This window comes from Bubalus kerabau, chromosome 13 (assembly GCF_029407905.1).
Source record: "Bubalus kerabau isolate K-KA32 ecotype Philippines breed swamp buffalo chromosome 13, PCC_UOA_SB_1v2, whole genome shotgun sequence".
NCBI lineage: Eukaryota > Metazoa > Chordata > Mammalia > Artiodactyla > Bovidae > Bubalus > Bubalus kerabau.
In genome coordinates, this window is record NC_073636.1 from 30136157 (window position 1) to 30158856 (window position 22700).

At 44.0% G+C, this 22700-nt stretch overlaps 1 protein-coding gene across 1 annotated transcript in view; it reads right to left on the reverse strand.

Annotated features, from left to right (window-relative positions):
• Positions 1-7740: 7740 nt before the first annotated feature.
• Positions 7741-22700, reverse strand: part of FAM171A1 (family with sequence similarity 171 member A1) — a 131441-nt gene continuing 116481 nt past the window's right edge. Inside the window, exons 6-8 of the mRNA XM_055543889.1 lie at positions 14944-15060; positions 11455-11569; positions 7741-10759 (exon numbers count right to left, since the gene is read on the reverse strand). Coding sequence (XP_055399864.1) covers positions 9052-10759; positions 11455-11569; positions 14944-15060 — 1940 coding nt within the window. The 3' untranslated portion in view covers positions 7741-9051. The remainder of the gene's footprint in view (positions 10760-11454; positions 11570-14943; positions 15061-22700) is intronic.

Below are 22700 nucleotides of genomic sequence, written 5' to 3' on the forward strand. Positions count from 1 at the left end.
AGTGAACTCCAGGAGATGGTAATGGACTGGGAGGCCTGGCGTGCTGCGATTCATGGGTTCACAAAGAGTTGGACACGACTGAGCTACTGATCTGATCTGATCTGAAGGATCGATGATGTCGACCTTTGCTCACCCTTGAAGCTTCACTCTTCTAGAATCTGGACTCAATGTCTGCCCCAATTCAATGCTCAATTCTTCTCTGCCTAAGCCCCTTCATGAATATGCATGCATCCTTAGCTTAAAACGTCCCCCATTTTGCAGTTTGGGGAGACACAGCTTTAGGAAATATCCCTGGTGTTCCTCTTACTTAAAAAAATTTTTTTACACAAGTTTGTTACTTATTTTTTGAATGTATGCATACTCCATTCCCTTGGGCTTCCCTGCTGGCTCAGTGATGAAGAATCTGCCTGCTAATGCAGGAGACACAGGTTTGATCTCTGGGTCAGGAAGATTCCCTGGAGAAGTAAATGGCAACCCACTCCAGTGTTCTTGCCTGGGAAATCCCATGGACAGAAGAGCCTGGTGGGCTACAGTCCATGAGGTCACAAAGAGTCAGACCTTGCTTAGTGACTGAACAATACTCCCATTCTCTTACTTGTTGCAAGTAATAAATCCCTCCTCCTCCTCTTTGAGTTGGTTGTGTCTTTTGGCTCAATAGCCACCAAGAGGTGAATCCAGTTTGGGGGTACCATTATTATATTTAGTCATTTGTGGTTTGGTTCCTTCATAAAATGTTGACACCAATTCTGATATGTGGGTTTTCCAATATCACCAAGCAACTCTCCATCAGCTGGATGTCCTACAGTTTAACTCAGTTCTGACACTACCTACCTGGAAATAGCATCAGATCGCCCCAGGTTAAGGGCTCAGTCCCACACTTCACATGTGTCTCAGTCCAGGTTGCCTCCGGTGCTTCTGATCAAATGGCTATAAATCACACCACCACCCTGTCTTTGGGTCCCATTAATTGACTAGAGTGGGTTACTGGAGAAGGAAATGGCAACCCACTCCAGTATTCTTGCCTGGAGAATCCCAGGGACAGAGGAGCCTGGTGGGCTGCCATCTATGGGGTCACACACAGTCGGACATGACTGAAGTGACTTAGCAGCAGCAGCAGCAGAGTGGGTCACAGAACTTAGAGAAATATTTTACTTCCTAGATTACTGGTTTATCATAAAAGGCTGTAACTCAGGGACAGCCAGATGGAAGAGATGCACAAGGCTAGTGATGGGGAAGGAGGTAAGGAATTTCCAGGCCCTCTGGGTGTACCACTCTACCCAGATCTCCAAGTGTTCACCAACCCGGAAATTCTCTCAACCCCATCCTTTTGGGGTTTTATGACATAGGCATGATTGATTAAGTCATTGGCTGTTGGCAATCAATTCAATCTCCAGCACTGCTCCCCTCTTCCAAGGTCAAGGGTTTGGGAGTGCAAGTTCCAACCCTCTAATCACTGGATTGGCTCCTCAAGCAACTAGTTCCCATCCTTAGCTGTGGCCCTAAAGTCACTTCATTAACACAAACTCAGGTGTGGTTGAAAGGAGTTTGTTATGAAAGACATCTTTATTACTCTCATCACTTAGGAAATTCTAAGGATTTTAGGAGTTCTGTGCCAGGAACAAGGATGAAGACCAAATGTATACTCCTTTTTATAAATCACACCTTATTTTGCCCGCCTCTCAAATCTCCCTTTAATGATGAAGTCTCTCATTTAACTGATGCTAGTTTGAGTTTGGTGTCTATTATCTGCAACCACACGAACACTATTACATATAAGTGACACGATTGGATTGTACATCACACTTGTAGCAGTGTGGGGGTGAATGAGGAGACTGGGGTGGGGTCAGTGAGGGGGGCTGTGATAGCAATGTTGCTTAGAAATGGGGAGAAGAGGGACAGTCTGGGAGAGATTTAGCATATGGTAAGTCTTCATGTAAGTATTTATTTTATCCTGACAGCAAAAACGAGGTTTCTGGATCAGCAGCAGACCTATCTTTATCATATGCTTCATTTCATCCTGTGGGGGTGGGGGAATGTGATGAAGATAGATACCACATCACACATATGAAAGGAGGTCTGTGGGAGAGGAACCCCTGAATGAAGAATTTTGGAGCTTTTAAAACAATCCTTTTTGGGAAAAGAAGGAAAGGTCCCTTTCTGTTATAATGAATGTAAATGAAGATCAATGAAAGAATAGCTCCAGGGGAGATAAATCTCTAAATCTCTCTGGAGTAATTCACTCTGTCCTCCAAGGAATGGTTGTATTCACTTAACCTTAGACCCAGGATGCCAGTAAATTTTGCTCAGAAAGCCCTGACCAGCCAGAAACATGAAAGATTCACATTGCTTCCTGACAGCAGGCAAAATTGATAGGATGTGATTATTGAACCCGGGTGGTGAGGCTGGAAGAGGTTTGGAGGGTGACCTGAGGTTTCTGGCCGGGGAAATTGTGTATGGTGAGGCTTTACACTGGGGTAGCAGATGAAGGAGGAAAGTTAGGAAAATTGGGCTTTTTGTTTTTTTTTTTTGGGTGGAGGGCAGGCAGGGAGGTTCATGGGATGATCTATGATGATTACATTTTGGGACAAGTTGGTTTAGGTGTTTAAGGGTCAGCTGGATGGAGATGCATGGGCAGCAGTTGGAAACCAAGTCTGAATTCCAGTAGCAGATTGGGCTGCAGACACAGCCATGGGAATCCTTCACAAGCAGTGCTCTGAAATAGCCATAGGTGTCACAAGAAGGGGAACAGAATAGAAGGGGAATATATAGTATGTGAGCAGGACAGAGGGTTGTCAACATCTAGACTTTTGACAGTGTGAACGAAGCAGAGGAGAGCACTGGTCACGTGTCTTAGGCACATGCTGCTCAGCCTGGGGGGATGTTATTGACTGTGTTTGCCCTTCCCAACTGCAAATCTACAGCAGGACTGCTAACCTACCCTAGAAACAAAGGGGAAATCCACCATTCTCAGAGCTGCCCAACAGAAGGCGCTACCAAACTGTGACGTATCTTCGGAATTTCTAAGGTAGTGATTTACAAGCCTAATTATTAACATCTCAGAATCAGCTGGGGGGAGTGTTTTGTTGTTGTTGTTTTGTATTTAGTATCAGTGCCAGGCTTCCCCTGCTGAAATTTTGATTCTGATTGGTCTGTGGTGGGATCCAGATACTTGAGCATGTTTTCCAGCTCCCAGGTGATGCTTCTGTGCTTCTGGGTTTGAGCACCACTGTTCTCAGGTTCGGAGAAGGCAATGGCAACCCACTCTAGTACTCTTGCCTGGAGAATCCCAGGGATGGGGGAGCCTGGTGGGCTACCGTCTATGGGGTCCCACAGAGTCGGACACGACTGAAGTGACGTAGCAGCAGCAGCAGCAGCATTTCTCAGGTTACAAGCACATGAGCAACTAAATTAAGGAATTAAGAGCCTGCTACTGTATTTTGCAAAGGGATTTACCTTGGTGGCCACTTGCAAATAAGTTATGGTAATTGGGCACCTACCCCAAAGTTATTGCTTTGTAGGCATGTCATGTAAGGAGGCTGCATTTTCATTGAGGTCCCTGGTTTAAATCAAATATTTGGCAAATCATCTTATTTGGACAAAGAGAAGGATCACTCAGCTGAAGCATGTGGGAAGCAGTAAGCACGGGGAAAGATCCTGTTGTTCTGCTATCAGTTTCCTAAAAACTAGCTGAGAAGCTGCTGGTATAACAACAAAAATAACAACAAAGATCATTGTCACACACAGTATAGCAGCAGGATTAGGAAACTACAAGATTAAAAGGATAATTAGGAAGAGCTGTAACAATTTATACTTTTACAGAGCTTGCATTTTATAAGGAACTTTATTTTTTAAATTAATTAATTTATTTTAATTGGAGGCTAATTACTTTACAATATTGTAGTGGTTTTGCCATACATTGATATGAATCAGCCATGGGTGTACAAATATTGTCTTTTTTGAACTCAACTTCCTCTTTTCTTCCTCCTGAGAGATAAGCAGTGCAGGTACCCTTCTACAACCCGTGAAGTTGGTCACTTGTCTGATTCCCAGAGCTAAGTGTTCTGTGTCCAAATCCAGGGTTCTTTCCATGACCCTGGAATTTTATTCATCAGTATGGCTTACAAGGCTGCATACTCTGGTTATGTTTGCACATGGCATGTCACAGATGGCAGAGGGTGCAGATGAGCTGCCAGAAAGAGCAGCAGATGGAGAAGCCATCTGAGGAGGTGGACACATACAGGGCTAGGTGTCAGAAGACAGGGCTCTGTCTCATGCTATGAGCTGAGTGTCTGTGTCCTCCCCAAATTCATATGTTGGAATCCTAGAGCCCAAGGTGATGATGGCATTAGGAGGTGGGACCTTCAGGGTGATTAGGTCATGAGGGTGGAGCCCTCATGAGTGGGATATGTGCCCTTATGGAGGAGGCCCCCAGAGCTCTCTCTACCCTTGTCCACACTGTGAGGATGTGACAAGATGTCTGCTGTGAATCAGTAGGGTCCTCACCCCATCATGCTGGATGCCCTGATCTCATGGTCTCCGCAACCATGAGAAATAAATGTTTATTGTTTATAAGGCATCCAGTCTATGGTATTTTGTAAAGCAGCCTGAACAAACTAAGTCATCCCATGTGGTCCCTCACTGCCTGTGTGAGGAGGTCACTTCAACACTCTTGGCTCCAATTCCTCCTGTGTGAGATTACCAAGGCTCTTTCATATTCCACATTCTTAGGGGCTCTAATGACTGTTCATTCTACTGAGGGGAAACAGTCTAATAGGAATTATTAGCCACTTCTGGGTACCAGAACACCAGCATTAAACAAGTCACAATCTCTATAAAGAATTATAAAGACTTTCATCAGAGATTTTGGTGTGTATTTATATCACAGCTTTGAAAATATAGTTTCAGGGGGGCGGGAAAGGGGGTTGAAATTTCTACTTCACCTAAAGAAGTTGCAAACTGCCAGTTAAAAAATTAAAAAGTCATGGGGATATAATGTACAGTATCATGACTATACTTAATAACGCTATACTGCATATTTGAAAGTTGCTAGGAGAGTGGATCTTGAAAGTTCTTATCACAAGAAAAAAATTCTCTACCTATGTATGGTGACAGGTGTTGACTAGACTTATTTGTGGTGATCACTTTACAATATATACAAATACAGAATCATTATGTTGTACACCTGAAAATTATATAATGGTAATAAAATTAAAAGAATATATAATAATAATACTGTATATATAAGGTTGTATGTCATATAATATAATGTTGTATGTCAATTATAGCTCAATTAAGAAAAACTCTAAAGACCAAAAAGAAAAGAAAAAGAAATTGTGGGACTCCGAAATAGTTGAAAAATCACCACACATTTCTATCTATAACTATTCATTTTTATCTCCTTGTCCTCCAAATACAGAAGTCTGCAAAAGTAAAATTCAAGGGGATGAACATGAGAAATCATATATAGAGGTTATTGTATGTGTGGCTTGATTATTTTTTGATTTTATGCTCTATTTCCTTTTGGTTCTGGTTTCATTTTCTTGGGCACTCTGCCTCCCTGTTTTAGCATTATCTGTGTTTATACTAAACAGAGTTCCCTAAAGCACAGGGTCTCTGTTATTTAAATAATGTTATATATCTCCTGGCATGGTTTACCACACATAAATTCATTTCTTTCATTAATTCCTCCCCAGTCTTACTATCTGATTCAGCAAAGAAGTCACTCCATGATGGATCAGTGAGTGAAGTTCCAAGATGCATCTTCATTGTTTCAGTTACATTAATTAATCATTAATGTAAAAAACTCTCAACAAATATTTATGCTTTTGCCACTTGCAATAGGCTGGCTCTGACTGAAATCAACAAAAGCATTCTGCGAGAATCAATTATCAAATGGAATTTACAATTATGCATTTTATTATGATTTGTAATGCATTTTTAATTTAAATGCATTCATTTCCAGAGTGCAGGCCATGTATGAGACACACCACTGATTGTAGCTGAGTGACCTCAATTACTTAACCTCAAGCCTCCATTTAGTTAGGTGAAAAATAAAGAATAAACCCCACAAGATTTTGACAATTGAATGCATTGTTTCCAACATAATGTTTCCAGGTAGAGATTCAACAAACGTCAGCCAGATCTCACTCATCTCACCTGGGAGACAGAAACAGCGCCCGCTGCATCTTCTATGCACACTCACCTGTCTTTCCAGAAGAGAGCTATTTGTCTAGTCTCCTTAAGATGCAGGTGAAAACTCACCACTAGGTGGCAGAAGCAAGGTGCCTTTGACCGCTTTAGTTCTTCACGCAATATAACTGACCTGGAACTCTGTGATAAGATACATACACTGTTTCAAGTCCACACACTTAGGGTGCTCTTTCCAGAAAATTCGAGTCTGGTGACCAAAGTTGGCTCCCTGAGCAAAAAAGTTAGCCTCTGAGCCTCTTTTTGGATCAGTGTAAGATGAGTGAGCTTCATCTTTGGCAGAATCAATTTCCCTTTGGCAAATACACGGCCTTGTCTTTCTAGGAACAGTGTCTCATGCTTACGGCTGGCTGCTCCACGCTTTTCATTATCCTGCCTAACGAGAAGGAATCAGGAAAGCCCCCCTTCCCCAGTCTTCCTGCTGAATCGCACATCATTAGCACTGACAGGTAATGTGTTACACAGGTAACGTGCACTGTAAGTGAAGTTCTTCTTGGTACTAATGCTTTAAGGAGATTATGACAGTGGCAGCACGGCAGGTTGAGCTGCAAATGGGTGCGGACCTCTTGGCATTCCCCCATCACCTATGTCTGCTCTAGTATTCTTCCAGAGGCCACTTCTCTGGAGGGTAATTGACAAGTGGTGCTTACCTGGAGTCTTAACGGTGTCTGCCAGGGTTCACCTGCCACCTACTGGTGAGAATGTTCCCTTCTAAACAGTCCCTGACTTGTTAAACCACAGACTTGCATCTGTTCAGATACTTCAAAACACTGTCAGGAAATCTCTCAACCGTTTTAAAAGCAAAATACTAAACATCGACATTTAAGAATTTAAAATCATAAAAATCAGCTTGACTTGTTTTCTGCCTTGTGGAATTCATGACTAAAGATTTTATAACAAAACTAGTTTGCTTTACTTATTTCCACTGATGTGTTCTACATTGATGATTCCATGAATGGTTTTGATTAATAGTTTTCACACATCTGGGATGGTTCTGGTCATTTGAATGACATCGTTTTGACGCTGGATCAATACTGAAAAGAAAAGAACACACCAGTTTCTTGTAAAGTACGGAAACACAATAAAATGTTACCTTGTTTTCTTGAATGAAACTGAACAGCAAGGTGGGCCTTTATGATTTAACCACGTGTCAATTCCTAGGTGTCTTATGTGTTAGTTTCTTTTGTTTAATTTTTATTGGTGTATAGTTGATTTATAACATTGTGATAGTTTTAGGTGTACAGCAAAGTGAATCAGTTATATATATATATATATCTATCTCCATTCTTTTTTAGATTCTTTTCCCAGAGTATTGAGAAGAGCTCCCTGTGCTACACAGTAGGTCCTTACAGTTTTCTGTTTTATATTTAGTAGTGTGTATGTGTCAATCCCAATCTCCCAATTTATCTCTCTCCACCATAGGTTAGTCTTTGAATGTAAGTCCAACAACTGCCCTTTCAGACTGCCAAGGAATGAAAAGAGAATTCTTAATGGCAACTCTATAACCAATAATGGCCCAGAATGAATGAAAAGGACCACAAGATAGGGTTTGTTTTTTTTTCTTCAGAGTTTATTCTGAGTTTTCATTTTTGGATAATCAAGCAGCTCTTTAAGGAGAATGCACAGAAGAGTCATTCTGGCACTTTTGGATAGTACATAAGATTTGTTTAATAGTCACATTCAGTCTACTTGCTCAGCCCATACTCCGTGTTTGGTGAGCAAGATCAGCCCATAGGATTTCAGAATTAATATGTAACCGTATATACAAACAGCCAATAAAACCATAATGGTGCCTAGTGGTCAAAGGGGTGGCGTGGGGGAGGGGATCACTAAAGTGTCCTCTAGGCTAGCTTAGCTAAACAGAATCCACGTCACACGTGAGGACGAGAGAGTACACTGAGCTGAAATGAGAATTCTGAGCACAAATGGGCACTTGGCAGCATGCAGTTGAAAGAAAAGGGGATCGTTTAATAACTTTATAAAATCCAGGCAGTTCAATCAAAGAAGTTAAGAAAAACAAACAAAAAAAGCAAAGTAAGGGACTGTCTGTCGTCACTGTAAAAAAGGCACTTGGAGTTAATGGGACCAGAATTGAAGGACTGGCAGCTGATTAAAAACTTCAGTACTATTTCATTAAAAGGCTTGGATGTTAAGAGGTGACACTCAGAAGTTCCTGAAAGGTGATATCGAAATAAACCACCGAGAAGCAGAACAGGTGACACGGAAGGAATTAAATCCTTACAACCTAATTGTGTGTGTGTGTGTGTGTGTGTGTGTATCTGTAAAAAGCAAATCAGAAACGAAATCTAACCAAAGCAAAAACCTAAGCAAAGTAAGACCACGAAGCAGCGATGCATAGTTTTCCTTTGAGATAATGCATACCTCCAGACACTAAGTGCCAAGCTAATTTCTCAATAATTATTTCACAGGAGCATTATCATGATAAAATGGATTCAAGCAATGCAAAAAGAGTTTCTTCTGTTCCCAGAATCTGGAGGAGAACTGAGGTTATCATCAGAACCTAGTGACATCAGGACATCACGTGTGGTTTTTCAGTGTCCTCCGGGGTGGACACATCAAGTCCAGGGAACGACACTGACATTCAGACAGACACTACGTTCAGCCCTCTTCCTGGAGGCGAGGCATCCTGTATCATCATCCTTTCTTCTGAGTAAGAACTTGACTTCCTCTCTAACACTTAGACAGCGAACAGGGTAACTGCAGAAAAAAGTCCACTGCCCACGGCAGACGTGGCTCGACTTCCTCCACACACAGGTAAGCGCTTCCTTAAGAAAGAATTTTTGGCAACTGGATCTGGTCCCGGGTTGGGTGGCTCTGGACAGCTCATTTGATGTTGAATGCCATCAAAGGTCTCTCCTCCCGTTTCTGCCACGGGCTCTTCTTGTCTTCGCCCTGGTCGTCGTCGTCCTCGTCGTCTTCCTCATCCTGTGGAGCGGATCTCCTCTGGTCGGGACTGGCCGCTGGCTCAGGGGCAACGTCCGAAATTCGCTTCGTCGTCTCCTCCTGCAGGCTGGGCAGCTGGCCGCCGCTCCTCCGGCTGGAGCCGTCCAGCAGGCACCGCAGAGCACTGTCCTCTGGTGTCCCGGCCGTGGTGCCGCCTTCGCTGCCGCTCTGGTCCATGTCCTCCAGGTACACGAGCTGCGTGTAGGCCGAGCTGTCCGCGGCCCTCGACTCCTTCTGCGGATGTTCCTGGACGGGTGGGTGGCTCTGCGGCAGAGTCGAGGGGTCTCCTCTTCCCTTCCGGGCGGATTTTGGTTCATTCATATCCACGCCAGAATCCAAACTGGCATCATTGCTTCCGTTCCTCCCTGCTCTTTGGAGATCAATGTAGGAATGTCTGACGTGCGCGTTGGACCGGCCGTCCAGGGAGACGAACCAGGCCCGGGGGTGGGGAAGGGGCTTCCCACCCCCGAGTTCCAGCAGCGCCTTTTCTGTCAGGAGCTGGACCTCGCTGTTCATCTGAGCCAAGGCCGCGTCGTTCAGAGATGCTGGGATGGAGAGCGACTCCGACATGGAAGCGCTCTGCGGGGTCCACTCCCGGGCGCCCGTGTCTTGCAGGTGCTGCTGCGAGATGGCCTGGCAAGAGAGGGGCTGCGCTTGGATCTGCGCGGAGGGGTGCGGGAAGATCCCTGCGTGCGGGCTGGACAGCTCGGCCTGCAGCCTTTCGATCTCCAGCTGCGGGTCGGCTGGGACGACCAGGGGCTGGCCCACGTACGAATGGTCCCCTGGGAGTTTCATGTAATGAGCCGGGATGACCAAGGCGGGTAATACTTTCCTGTAAACGCTGTCATTGACCTGGTCCACGGAACTACAGCAGATCAGCTGGCCAGGTCGCGGGAAAGAGGTAGGTCTTTCCAGGTGGTCCACGGATCGCGACATCATACATTCAGTAGGTCTGCGCTCCAGCAGCTGGTCTTTCTCCGGAGATGAAGGCGCGGGGTACATGTGTTCCTGAATGGTGAGCTTACTTCCTGTGGAAATGTGGGTCACGGAGGCCTGACTCTCTCTGTCCTGCTTTTCGAATAAAGGCTGCGAGAGCATGGCGTTGTAACTCCTTCTGTAATCACTGTTGCCAGGGGACTCGTAGCCTTCCCTTTCCATAGATTTCCTAGCCTTTAAGGGGAAGATCTCCACCGACTTATGGTAGTCTTTTCCCAACGTCCCACTCGGTGTCAGGTTGTCAAAGGAGATTTGGCTTTTGTCCTCTTCCTTATGAGACAGGAGCTCCTCCCGGGAGCTGAACTCCTGGGAGGTGCTGTAGGAGAGCTTCAGCATGGGTGTGTGCATGTCCACCTCCCCGTTGGAAGACATCATCTCTAAATGGACTCCACTCATCAGCTCCTTTGAGCCTGGGGCATCCGGGGGGCGGCCCTGGCTGGTGACAGAGAGTGGACCGGGGAATTCTGATTCCCGACGAGAAAACAGCAGGTTGATGTGTGACATGGAAGTTGACTGATCCCTTTTGGAACTCTCCAGGGTGGCGGGAAGTTGCAGTTTTCTATGGTGCTGGCGGGGTTTCAAGCACTTCCGCCTATGATCAAAGATACAAACCCCAAGATTAATATCTCAGAACAGTGAGGGTTCTAGCCTAAACCTAATTCTCAGTTCCCACAGGAAGAAATAAGACAACACTAATCAGCAGCCAGAAGCCTTCTCACCCTATACCCTCAGCCTTGTTTTGATGCTGAGGGCTGAAATCTGCAGACTGTACCCCAAGTGCATCCGCATTATTCATTCAAAAGCAGAGTCAACAATAACTATTCTCGCAAGTCAATCAGATGAGGCATCACAGTAAGAAAAGTTTGGCTCTGTCCTTGAGAATATCATCTCTTGATTACCACTTAGGACTATTCTGAGGGAACTGCAACAACTGTTGAGCTTATTTTTTTATGACTCCTCTAAAAAAGACATTACACACAGTGTGTCATCCCACTTTGTTTGCAACTTATATGACAGATATTCAGTTCTTGCTCAAAAAAATTTTTTTTAAATATTTATTTATTGGCTGCACTATGTGGCAATATGGGATCTTAGATCCTCGAACAGGGATCGAACCTGTGCCACCTGTATTGGATACTCAGAGTCTGACCCACTGGACCGCCAGGGAAGACCCTTAGATACATTGTTATGAGAAATAAAGTACCTCAACTCAGAAAAGGACCTCGATATCAATATTTGTGCAAGAAATTCCAAGTTAAAAAAAAAGCCCCAAGGATAAAACTTTACCTGCAATAATATAAAAGGAGACACAGCAAAACCAAAAGAATGAAAGCCATTCCTCCCAAGATGGCCAAAAGAAAGACTGTGTGATACGTGGTGATGTCCTGTGTGACAACTGGACCTGGAAGGTCAGAAAAGGGCATTTTAGATTTGTCAACACCTTTCACTAAAAAGAGAGCATAATGTTTTTCTCATTCTTCTTTGGTTTTGGCCATGTGTCATGTGGGATCTTAATTCCCCAACTAGGGATTGAACATGGGCCCTCGGCAGTGAGAGTGTGAAGTCTTAACCACTGGCCCACCAGGGAAGTCCCTTTTTTCTTATTCTTATTGGCTGAAGTGTGGAATGGGGGCCAGATGCAAACACCCTTTAGATGTGTGCCTGCAGCGTCACCATAATTCCCCTCAATGGAAAGGGATTTCCCAAACCATCACCAGAGCACTGTGAATACTCAAATTCTGTATGTAGCATCCACGGTCCCTCCTTAGCCAAGAAGAGAGCTGCATTTAGTACCATGTTCATCATTCTAAATACATGACCTTTGAATATAAGAAAACTAGATACATGATCATCATATCATGAGTGGGACTCATCCACTCAGAGACATGGCATGAAGACCTGGGGATTTTATGACACTACAGAAGGAAAAAACAAATCAAAACATGAAATTTTACTCACACTTTCCCTGGGCAATGATTACTATGTACTGAGCCCTTGGCCTTAACAAATCAGTTGAAATGTATGAAATCAATTTACTATGACTTAAAAAAATCTACAGCCTATTACAGGGACATCATGTGTTTCTAAAATGCCTCCTATTAAAAAAAATGACATCTTTCTAGTATCTTTTCAAAATGGCTAACCTGATGTGGCCACAGACTTCTCCAGAACTTACGGACGAGGTGATCAGAACTAAACCTATTTTCTCTTTAATTTACCTTGGGAAGAATCCCAAGAGGTACTTTAACTTACTCCTTATGTTCAATAGCAGTAAGAATCTGTCTTAACATTGCTAACAAGGGATTGACAGCAATAACGAAAATCTCCCCCAAATCACAACGTCTGGGCACTTACTGGTGTCTAAGTATACTGACAGTACACCAAAAGATGGGAAGGAAGGAATATAGTTATTACACAGAACATCACAGGAGCATTGTTATGACTATTAAACACCATAAAGACCCATTTATTCATTGATTTTTGATATTTTAAGGGATACATTTCTTTATAATCTTTAGGGGATAAGTCTCTTAAGCTAGATAAACCCAAGGAGACTTGTTGATTTTTGAAAATAGTGACATTACTTACGTTCAAAAGACAACATCATCCTCTCCCAATTATTAATCATTTCAATGGGGTGAAAGTGAATATTTAAAAAAGTTGGAAAAATTACTGACCACAATGGCCTTAACTGTTTACAGCCTTAATTGTTCAGAGGAACAATTTTTCTTTTTTTTTTAACACAGAGCAACCCCACAAACATAGGTAATACCTTGGCAGGGGTCACCAAGAAATCTGAGATACACATAAAAATCATTTCCAAATAATGGAAGTTCAGTCCTTCAAAGTACCTAAAATGTTATTATTTTATTGAGTTGGCCAAAAAGTTCTTTCAGGGTTTTCCCTAAGATGGTATGGGAAAACCTGAATGAACTTTTTGGCCAATCAAATATCTTCTGCTAAATGGAAATCTTTATAAAGATTTCCCTCTTTTCCTTCTTAACCAGAGAATGAAAGAGAAAACTCATAATTATTTTCTTGTTGGTTTTGGGTTCATGAAAGCACAGCATTGCTGTGATTTGTTTTAATAAAAGTGATGAGTGATGACTGTGAGATTACCAGTATATGTATTTCTACATTAAATGCCACCAGGGTTTATACTATATATGTTTTTATGGCTTTTTGTCTCTTCCTTCGTTGCTCCTCAACAAGCTTGGGTCAACCTACATCTAGTAGTCTAGTTCTCTCTCTTCTTTACAGAAGTAGCTATTAATCTGTCACATAACACATCATCAGGGTTCTTGGAAATAGATCTAAAATAAAATTTAACTTTAATGCACAGGCTTTGGTTTTTAAGGACTTTCTTTCTTTACTCATAATCATATTCTAGACACTTCAGATTTGGAGACTGGGACATTTATGTACTCACTTCATGCCCACATGGCATGAACAATACAGTAAAGGGAAACACATTCTCTTAAAACCTAGATGTGAAGTGTACATTTTCTCAGGGTGGGACTATAAAGTAAAGGCAACAGATTTTTCAACACCCATCTCGGGTTGGTCTCTCTCAAATCAGTTACTTTGGGAGTCCTAAGTGTTCATTCCAGTGATAATTCCATCGATAAAATATTTTGTACTTCCATTTTGGAACTGCCTTCATGGTTAATTGACAAGGGTCAGCTTTTAATCATAGCACATCTTTTTAAATAAAGATTTAAAATTCATTTTTATTTTATTTTTTGAGGCCGACCATTTTTAATGTTGATATTGAATTTTTTACAATATTACAATCTATGTTTTGGCTTTTTGGCCCCAAGGAATGGGGGCTCTTAGCTCCCTGACCAGGGATCAAACGCGCATTCCTGCATTGGAAGGTGAAGTCTTCACCACTGCACCACCAGGGAAATCCCCAGCATTTTGACCTAGCTCAACTACTTACTTTATTCACCAATCTTGGCGATCGGTGCGTTTTAGATATGTCTAAGAAAAATCAACAAAGGGACCCTTGGAAACTCTGAGCATGAAGACTGGCCACCCATGAAGAGTTTCACTAAGGATAGCAGTCCAAAGGAGACAGGGTCTAAAGGCAAGGCATTGCGAGTAATTGAAGCCATCACTGGAAAGACTTCTCCTAAGGTAACTATTTTGAAAAAAAAAAAAAAAAAAAAATTCTAGAATACTCATAGGGATAAATCAGGGTGGTTAGGTTTAAAAATAAATTTACACTTTCAGTGAAAATATTGGTGAAATTAAATTTTAGGGGAAAATATGAGTTAATTCATCTATCCTGAATGGAGGAATATTCTTTTAGACATAAAACGACAGGTTTGCTTTTAAACCTTTCAGAAATGCCCAGTTGAGATTTTTGCCCCAGGAAGCCCTCAACAGTGACTTGCTGCTTGTCCCTCTAGTGAGCGCCTTTTCCTACGTCCTCTCTTCCACCAGGCCGCAGCTGTTTCAGGAATTAGGGAGGAGGTCTGAACCACTTCTGTGGGCTTTAGATTAAGAATTTCCTATGGCAGCTGTGTGAGCAGAACAGATTCGAGACAGGACTATTTTCTTTGCATTATTCTTACCCCGGATGGGGCAGTTCCAACCAGAACTCCCCCACCCCCACCAAATACCTTCTTCTCATCATTTGATTTTTCACACATTCAACCATGTTTTAAAAAGATGCGATCTCTCTGCTGAAGTCACTTTCAAAAGCACAAGTAGCCTGAACCCTCAAAAAAAACTGGTTGCCTTCAGTGCAGGTGTTGGGGACCCTGTTACCTGGGTTGGGAGGAGACATGGCAGCCACCCAGTACCCCAGCTGAGGGGCGATGTACGTCCACGTCAGCTGACTGCCTTCCTGGTGCACGAGGCCAAGACCGCTCTTCAGCCACGTTCCTGTGGGATGTGGAAAAAGACTTCAGCCAGATGCACGCGGAACTTCTAGTTAAGGCTTAAGCACATGGTACAAATCGCCTTAAGTTTCCCATTTAGAACCCATCAGAGAGCCAAAGGGTTCAACTCTTGTGGAGCAACTGCGTCTAGCTTTTAGGAAAGCGTTTTTCCTGGCCTTCCTGATTACATTACTCTCAGCCACTTTATCACACGTCCCTGCTTCCAAACACAGATAATTTTAGCAGAAGCCTTTGGAGTTTACTCGTCTGTCACCATGGCCCATCTCCTCCAGAAGCCTTTGGAATTTAGAAGCAGAATAAAGGCAGCATAGAAAGGGTAGGCGGGAGGGGAAAGAAGTGGGGAAACTCCAGTCCTGTTTATATTCCTTATCCTCAAGCAAGTAAGCGGATTTCCTATTTGGAATTGCAGACTGGTGTGATCAGAGTTGCTTCAGGAAGTTTAAAAAAAAATATAGAGAAAGACTCTTTGGTCCCATCTTTGCAAATTCTAACCCAGAAGCCTGGCTCAGGTGAGTAGTTGATGAAGCTTCCAGTTGGCTCTGATGCTGAGAGACACCGAGTGAGTCCAGGTCAGTGCTGCCTTTCAGTTAATACTTTAAAGAGTATTTCACATTAGTGAGCACCTACTGTGGGCTGGCTTGTCACAGCAACGTGCTTTATACACGTTATCAGTAGTTTCACAACGACTCTACAGAAGAGGACTCATTATCCCCTTTTAGACACTGGAGACTGGTGAGACATGGAATTCTTCTGAGCTGTCCCAGGGGTAGAGAGCAAAGCAGGGGCAGAGTAGGTCTGTCTGTCCTCAAGGTTGGTGCTATTTCCTCTACTCTGCCCTGCTGCCTTCCCTACTGAACTTGCCAGCATTTGCAACATTTTCACTTTGTAAGGTTCCCAGGGAGAGTGCTGGCTAGGGCCCCCACCAGCCCATGCACACCCACTGGACCCACCAGCCCAGACATATGGGTCACTTACACAGAGCTCCCCTTATGATTGATCACCCACCCCCTGAAATGGCCATGTGTGGATTCCTGTCCCCTCCAGGCCTAAATTCATCAGCTATGCACCAAATATTCCACCTTCCGGTCTCCAAATCCCTGCCTTTCCTAGGTATATGCACACCACTGGGATTCCCAGATGGCACTAGTGGTAAAGAACCTGCCTGCCAATGCAGGAGACATAAGAGACTCGGGTTCCATCTCCGGGTCTGGAAGATCCCCTGGAGGAGAGCATGGCAACCCATTCCAGTGTTCTTGCCTGGAGAATCCCATGGACAGAAGAGCCTGGTGGGCTACAGGCCATAGGGTTGTGAAGACTCTGATATGACTGAAGCGACTTAGCATGCACACACAAGGTGGCGGGAGTGGATTTCCTTCCCTTCTGAGGGGAAAAAAAACAATACTTGGCAGGGCTTCTAGGGCCTATCAGTTGCCATAGCAACATTCAAATGTATTGGGTGGAAAGGTGCCCCAGCATGCCTCCCATCCCTTCCCCTCCCTCTCTCTCCCCACATTACTCCTCCTTCCTCCCCCCAGCTTTCCTCCTCCTCCTCTTCCCCTCCTCTTCTTCCCCCCCTCCTCCTCTTCCCCCCTTCTCCTCTTCCCTCCTCACCCTTCTTCCTCCTCTTCCTCAAAGACAGGAGTTGAACAAAGAAGGAAGATGGGGGAGGCCAGGCATCAGTGGGTGCTTTGAATTGTCCGACCTCCCCATGCAACTGGCTGAACCATGGCTCCGGAGGATTTCAAGTTAGACGAGAAAATAAGCTGGAAGCTCTATGAAGTATGAGGATACACTGGCTGAAGAGCATCAAGCCAGAGATGGTCCAGCCACTCTGAGCTTCACACACTCACTCCAGGAGCTGCTGAGGAAATGGAAACCAGGGCACGTGACACATGCAGCTAAAGCGGTTCTGTGTTGAGTCAGAAAGTCTGCCTGAAGGCAGAGAAGGGATTGTTTGCCACTGCTTCCGGTTTTCCCCTGGGGAACCCGCGCTGTTTAGCTCATGACTTACACACCCCACCCCACTCCCACACGCTCTCCCACAGGAGCGGCCCCGCCAGGATCTCCTATCAGCCAGGAAGCGGCCTGCATTCTTTGGTTTGCAGTTTCCCTCAGATTAGATTCTTGAGTCACTGCTCTTCAAGTGGAGCGGATACGAGGTTAGGCTAAAGGGACCCAGAGGAAAAGAGATGGGGGCTCAGAGTCCTAATTCCTGTTGATCACTCAGGGGAAAGCCACCTACCTGGATGGCTATGTTGCCCTGGCTTTCTACAGCGCAGCACAGCCGCATCAACTGGAAATGGACTTTATTTTTCATATTTATTTGGCTGTGCCAGGTCTTAGTTGTGGCATAAGGGATCCAGTTCCCTGACCAGGGATCGAACCTCGGGACCCTGCACTAGGAGAGTGGAGTCTTAACCACTGGACAACCAAGAAGTCTTGGGAATGGACCTTTTTTTTTTCCCAGAAATGGACTTTTAAAATATCTCCCAGTTACACTAGGAACAAGCCTAGTGAGTGGACACACCCACACACCCACACACACACACATACCATACAGGCACTCGAGCCTATGATGCTGGTGGGAGCCAGAAAATCCAGGAAGGCAGAACACCAGCTGCTTTGGGAGCACAGTGAGGAAGGGATGCCCCCTAGGGATGAGGTGGGCTCTGGCGAACAGGCAGGACTTCACGCGGGGGTGGAGGGTGGGGGCGAGCAGAGAGAAAGAGGAGGGAACAGAAGCACAGAGGGGTGCAGAGTGTAGTGGGCAAGCCTGATGCGTGATGCCGGGGACAAAAGGGAGGGAGCCCGGGGAGGGCTGGCGCAGGGGTCCCAGTGCCGTTAGCAATGAAAAGCCACCAGGACTCGTCCTTGGAGGCACAAAGGTGAGGTCAGAGTTGTTCCGACCACCTGCCCTTCCCCTACTTCTCCATCCCCTTAGTTCTTCCCAGGTTGGTCCTCCCAACAGACACTTTTACCCGAGTCCATGATTTTGCCCTCCACTGTTCCAACCTCATATGGTTTTCCTCTCTTCCAAAAGCTTACCCATCCTTCAAGATTCAAGTCACATCCTGTTTATCCTAAGTCCCTCTTGCACGTAGGGGCCTTCCAGGTCCCATCAACCTCAGGGCACATGTTACTGCGTCATCTGTTTTCCAGAAGCATACCTCACCTAAACTGCTAACCCAAGTCCTATATTCCTTCTGTCTTCTCAGCACCCAGAAATATTCCTGGCGTGGGAACACGGTGGTATTTGAGTGTGAAAGCCAGACGTGCAACCTCCTCCCCTGCCAAATAATATCAGATGACCTTCTGTGAAAAGCTGGGTGTGGTTGGCAGGAGAGATCTCCTTACAGGAGTGCAGTTAAGCTTGGGATTCTTCTCTTTCTGACCAGAGGGAACAAAGCCAGCTGGGAAAGAAGCATTTATTTCGGACTAAGTTTTCCGTAAAATGTACACGTGTTCAGTGAATAGAGGGTGACGCCATTTTAGGATTCAACAATCATGCTGTTGTTGGCAAAAACTATTTCCAAGCTTTCTGTGTTTTGCGGAAGGAAACTGGCTGCAGGGAACACAAGAATTAATGAATTGTGTACCAGAAACATATGCTTCTCATCGCTGAAATCCTGAGGGTGTTTTCCCACCTGAGGAACTGCACACATAAGAGATTCCTATACTCGTGAATGGGGAGCCGGTGCCTGGAATGGAGGCAGGACAAACTGACCTCTGCAGAGTCTCTTTTGTTGAGTGGGTTATGTGACTGCCGGACCTGCAGCCAGGGTACAAAGAGTGAGGACTTCCCGTTCCTGTGGGCACCTCAGCGCTGCTCAGACAGATCAGGGGAAGATCCATGCATGCCACCTTCATGCATGTGGCCACTGCCCAGGGAGGGTGGCTGACTGTGCAGTGGGTGTGTCAGGAGCAGGCGAGCTGGTGGCTGCTTGTGTCTCTGTGCTGACGGAGCGCTGTGCTGTGCCAACTACGGAGGCTGCATGTGTGTGAAGGTGGGAGAGCCATTCTCTGGCATCACCGGAGGAATGAAATCCCACGGAACTAAAATTTCTAGATCATCAGCTTCCAAATTGTTTTTAAAGCATTTGAACTCTTTCTCTTTAATGGAATCTTTGTATTAACACAATTAAGAAATTAGTATATAAAACAGATAAACATATAAAAGACAAGCTTCTCTGCAAACAGATGGCGAGAACTCCCCCACCCTACAACCCCTGGGACATCTCCCAAACATGGTTTGGGAGTTATTCTTCCATAGAACTTGGGTCAGATTTGCCAAAGTTTGAAAAGGCAGTTTTCTATAATTCTAAAAAGTGTCATTTACTCCTGCCTCATAAAGTAGAATATAATTTTGATTTTTTCATGGTAATTCAGAGTTATTGTTATGATCAACTGATGCTGGTCCTTAAATATTGATGCCCTTAGGTCCCTACGGAGGAACAAAGTTGTTTGCTCTAATACTAAACAGTTTCAACCCTGACTGTGTTTTTCTTCCTTCTCCCACTTCCTCCCTCCCCTTCCCTCCCCTGCCCTTCCTATGGGCTTTTACCAGCTCTTCTCTCTCACCGCCACCAACTCCCATATCCCCACCAGGGAACCAGATAACCTGCTACATGAAGACTGCATCTAGAATAAAGTCCACAGGCAGCCACATGACAGACGAACCCAGACGTGGAACTGAGATACTGTGAATCCAAGTTCACTACTTTGTTTCTTCAACACACACTCGCAGATCAGTTTTTGTCTGAATTCTCTAAAGTGAAACCTCGTACAAGGGAAAGATTCAGAGATCCTTTTAAGGAGAAAGACTTTAGTTACCTATACAGCTGGCAAGGTTTGTGGGTATAAGCACCATGAGGTCTTTACTTGGAAGCTGCACTGAACCACAATGCTGATTACACACAGTAATTGACAGGCTCAGAAAGATACCCCTTGCATTTAGCTTATAAGGTCTGATGGGATCTCTTAGCAATCACCAGGGGTGCCACTTTCTTGCTTGGTTACCAAGCAGGAATGAAACCAGCCTTTATTTGCAAAATATAAAGAAGAGTGAGTTCAAATTTTAAACAAATAGCGATTCAAAGGGAAAAGAACTCTAAAATGTGAAAAAAGAGCTCCAAACATAATATCTCATTAGAATATGACTGACAGGGTTCTGATTTTCCTTGCTTTTCCTGACTGGCCCACTTATTCTGCCTGGATGCCTCTATTTTATCTGCTGCACAAGCTCATCTCAGCATTTGGTAACAAGCAGAAAAGACTGTTAGGAGGAGCACTATTGGTTTTGAAAAGGAAACTGTAAGTGAACAACCTGCCCTTGTAATAGATGACACATTGTAGCTGGCAGCCTGCACCTCAGCCAATATACAGAGAAAGACTCTTACAATGGGACTTGTGACCATGTCACACCTTGGGACACCAGGCAGATGAAAGTCCAGCACGATCAAGGACCAACTGACAGCATGGACAATTTGCCTTTCCTAAGATAACACCTAGTGTGAATTCCAGCTCTGCCGCTCGAGGAGGGTCCAGCTAGGGACAGGTAGTCTCTGGTGGCTGCTTCATACTTCCTTTGTCACATAAACAATAAACGCTTCATCACTTAAGCACTTGTAGTTGAGGATTCTACCAACATGCACAGCTAATGTATTCTTTTTTTTTTTTAAGTCTGTATTGAATTTGTTACAATATTGTTTTATGTTTTGGTTTTTTGGCCCTGAAGCATGTGAGATCTTAACTTCAAGACCAGGGATTGGACACACACCCCCTGCTCTGGAAGGTACACTCTTAACTACTGGACTGCCAGGGAATTCCCCTAACATATTCTAATTGATGCATTTTTTTTGTGTGAAAGAGACTGCAGTGATTTTGACTAGGTCTATAAGCTGGGATGCAAAGAAATGTCACAGCCATGCAGAAAATACATCTCAAAAAAGTTCTATCAATTTAAAGGTGAATATTCACTGTGAAATAGAATGCTTCTATTCCTACAACTTAACTGTTCACCATGAACTATCTGGAAACATTCATGGCAAGAGGTGAGAACACATACGTGCATGACACATGCATGAACTTGGATGGTAGGAACCTCTTCTGTCCTGCCCTTCAGCTGTTGGCTTTGGCCAATGACCATCTCCTCACTTAGGCTGTGGTGACTTCTGGTGAATAATGGATATCGTGGGCATTCGCATGTTTGAGGGCAGACTTCTTAAGAGAGATATACTGCTCAGGTCCAGAGTGAGTGCTTATTACTATTACTACTGATAATCATAGCCCGCTTCCCGCCCCCACTCCCCCACCCCCTGCTTCCAAGTATGTTGCATTTCTCTAGAAACCAGCACAAACTTACTTCCCAGGATTTCCATCTGCATTATCTTAAGCCATAACCTCTACTGCATTTTCCTACCAGCTGTACAATTAGAAGTGTCAAAGTCTGAGTCTGTTTTATCACATCCTTTAACAAAACCTTAGTGGGATGAGATCATCCAGAAAAACCAGAAAAGTCCACCAGCCCTTAAGTCACATTCATCGGTACAGCAGAAATAGCGACACTGCCTATTTTTATGACACTGTGGAGCAGCCTTCTTTTTTTCCAAATTAAAGTCTATGCCTTTGAATAGTATGTTCCCTTTCTTAGAATTATTTTTCCATGAACTCTGTGAGGAGGATATATTCCTTGTCAATTACACTGCAAAGTATTTATTTACCTGGTGGTCAATTATCTAACCATGCTAGTTGAGAGCAATGGAACTGAAGAGTGAAAGTCATATACAGATGGTTGGATTCCTGTAGCTTCAGGCAAGTACATTTCGGACCGGTTTAAAGAAGAATAAAATTAACGGTAACTCACTATAACCAACTACCTTCTGTTCAAAGCATAAAATCACAGGTATAATGAATAATTAGAAATTAAAACAAGAAGGGCATTTGTATTCAGCTATAACATGTTCCCTGGGTATTTTTAGGGCATATTTTGAGGAATAGATTCTTAAAAATAAATTTGATCCAAGCAACTGATTTTTTTTTTCTCCTTTAAACTTTAGCTGAGTGATCAATCACAAGGCTTACTGAAACAAATTTTAGGAGACGGCAGTAATGGGAAACTGTAAAGCTTCTGGCAGGGAGGGCTAGACAAAGTGTATGCCTTAAATAGGTAGCCAGAAGTATTAGCATGTATAATAGCATTAATAAAATTTAATGAGAGAATTTTCAATTTACTATAGGTATATATAAATTCCCAGAAAGTAGTATCAGAGTGGAGGCTAATTAAGCCCATATGGGGAGAAATTTTGTTCATTACCCACTAAATCTAACATTCATCTTGCAATTACATGTCAGATGGGGCTGGGTGAGGTACACAGTCCAGGATTTAGGAGGCATGGCCACTTATCTTCAGCATTAGAAGACTCATTCAAAATGAAGGGTGGCATAAGAGAGTGAGGCGACAAGCATCTGGACAGATGTGGTAAGATGCTCCCAACCAGCACTTTGTTCAAGAGCTTGGTATAGTGGAGATTTTGTTCAAATGCAGAATCTGATTCAGTGGGTCTTGGAGCAAATTGTGAGATTTTGGAGTTTGAATATACCCCCTGTCCAAGGATCACTCTCTGA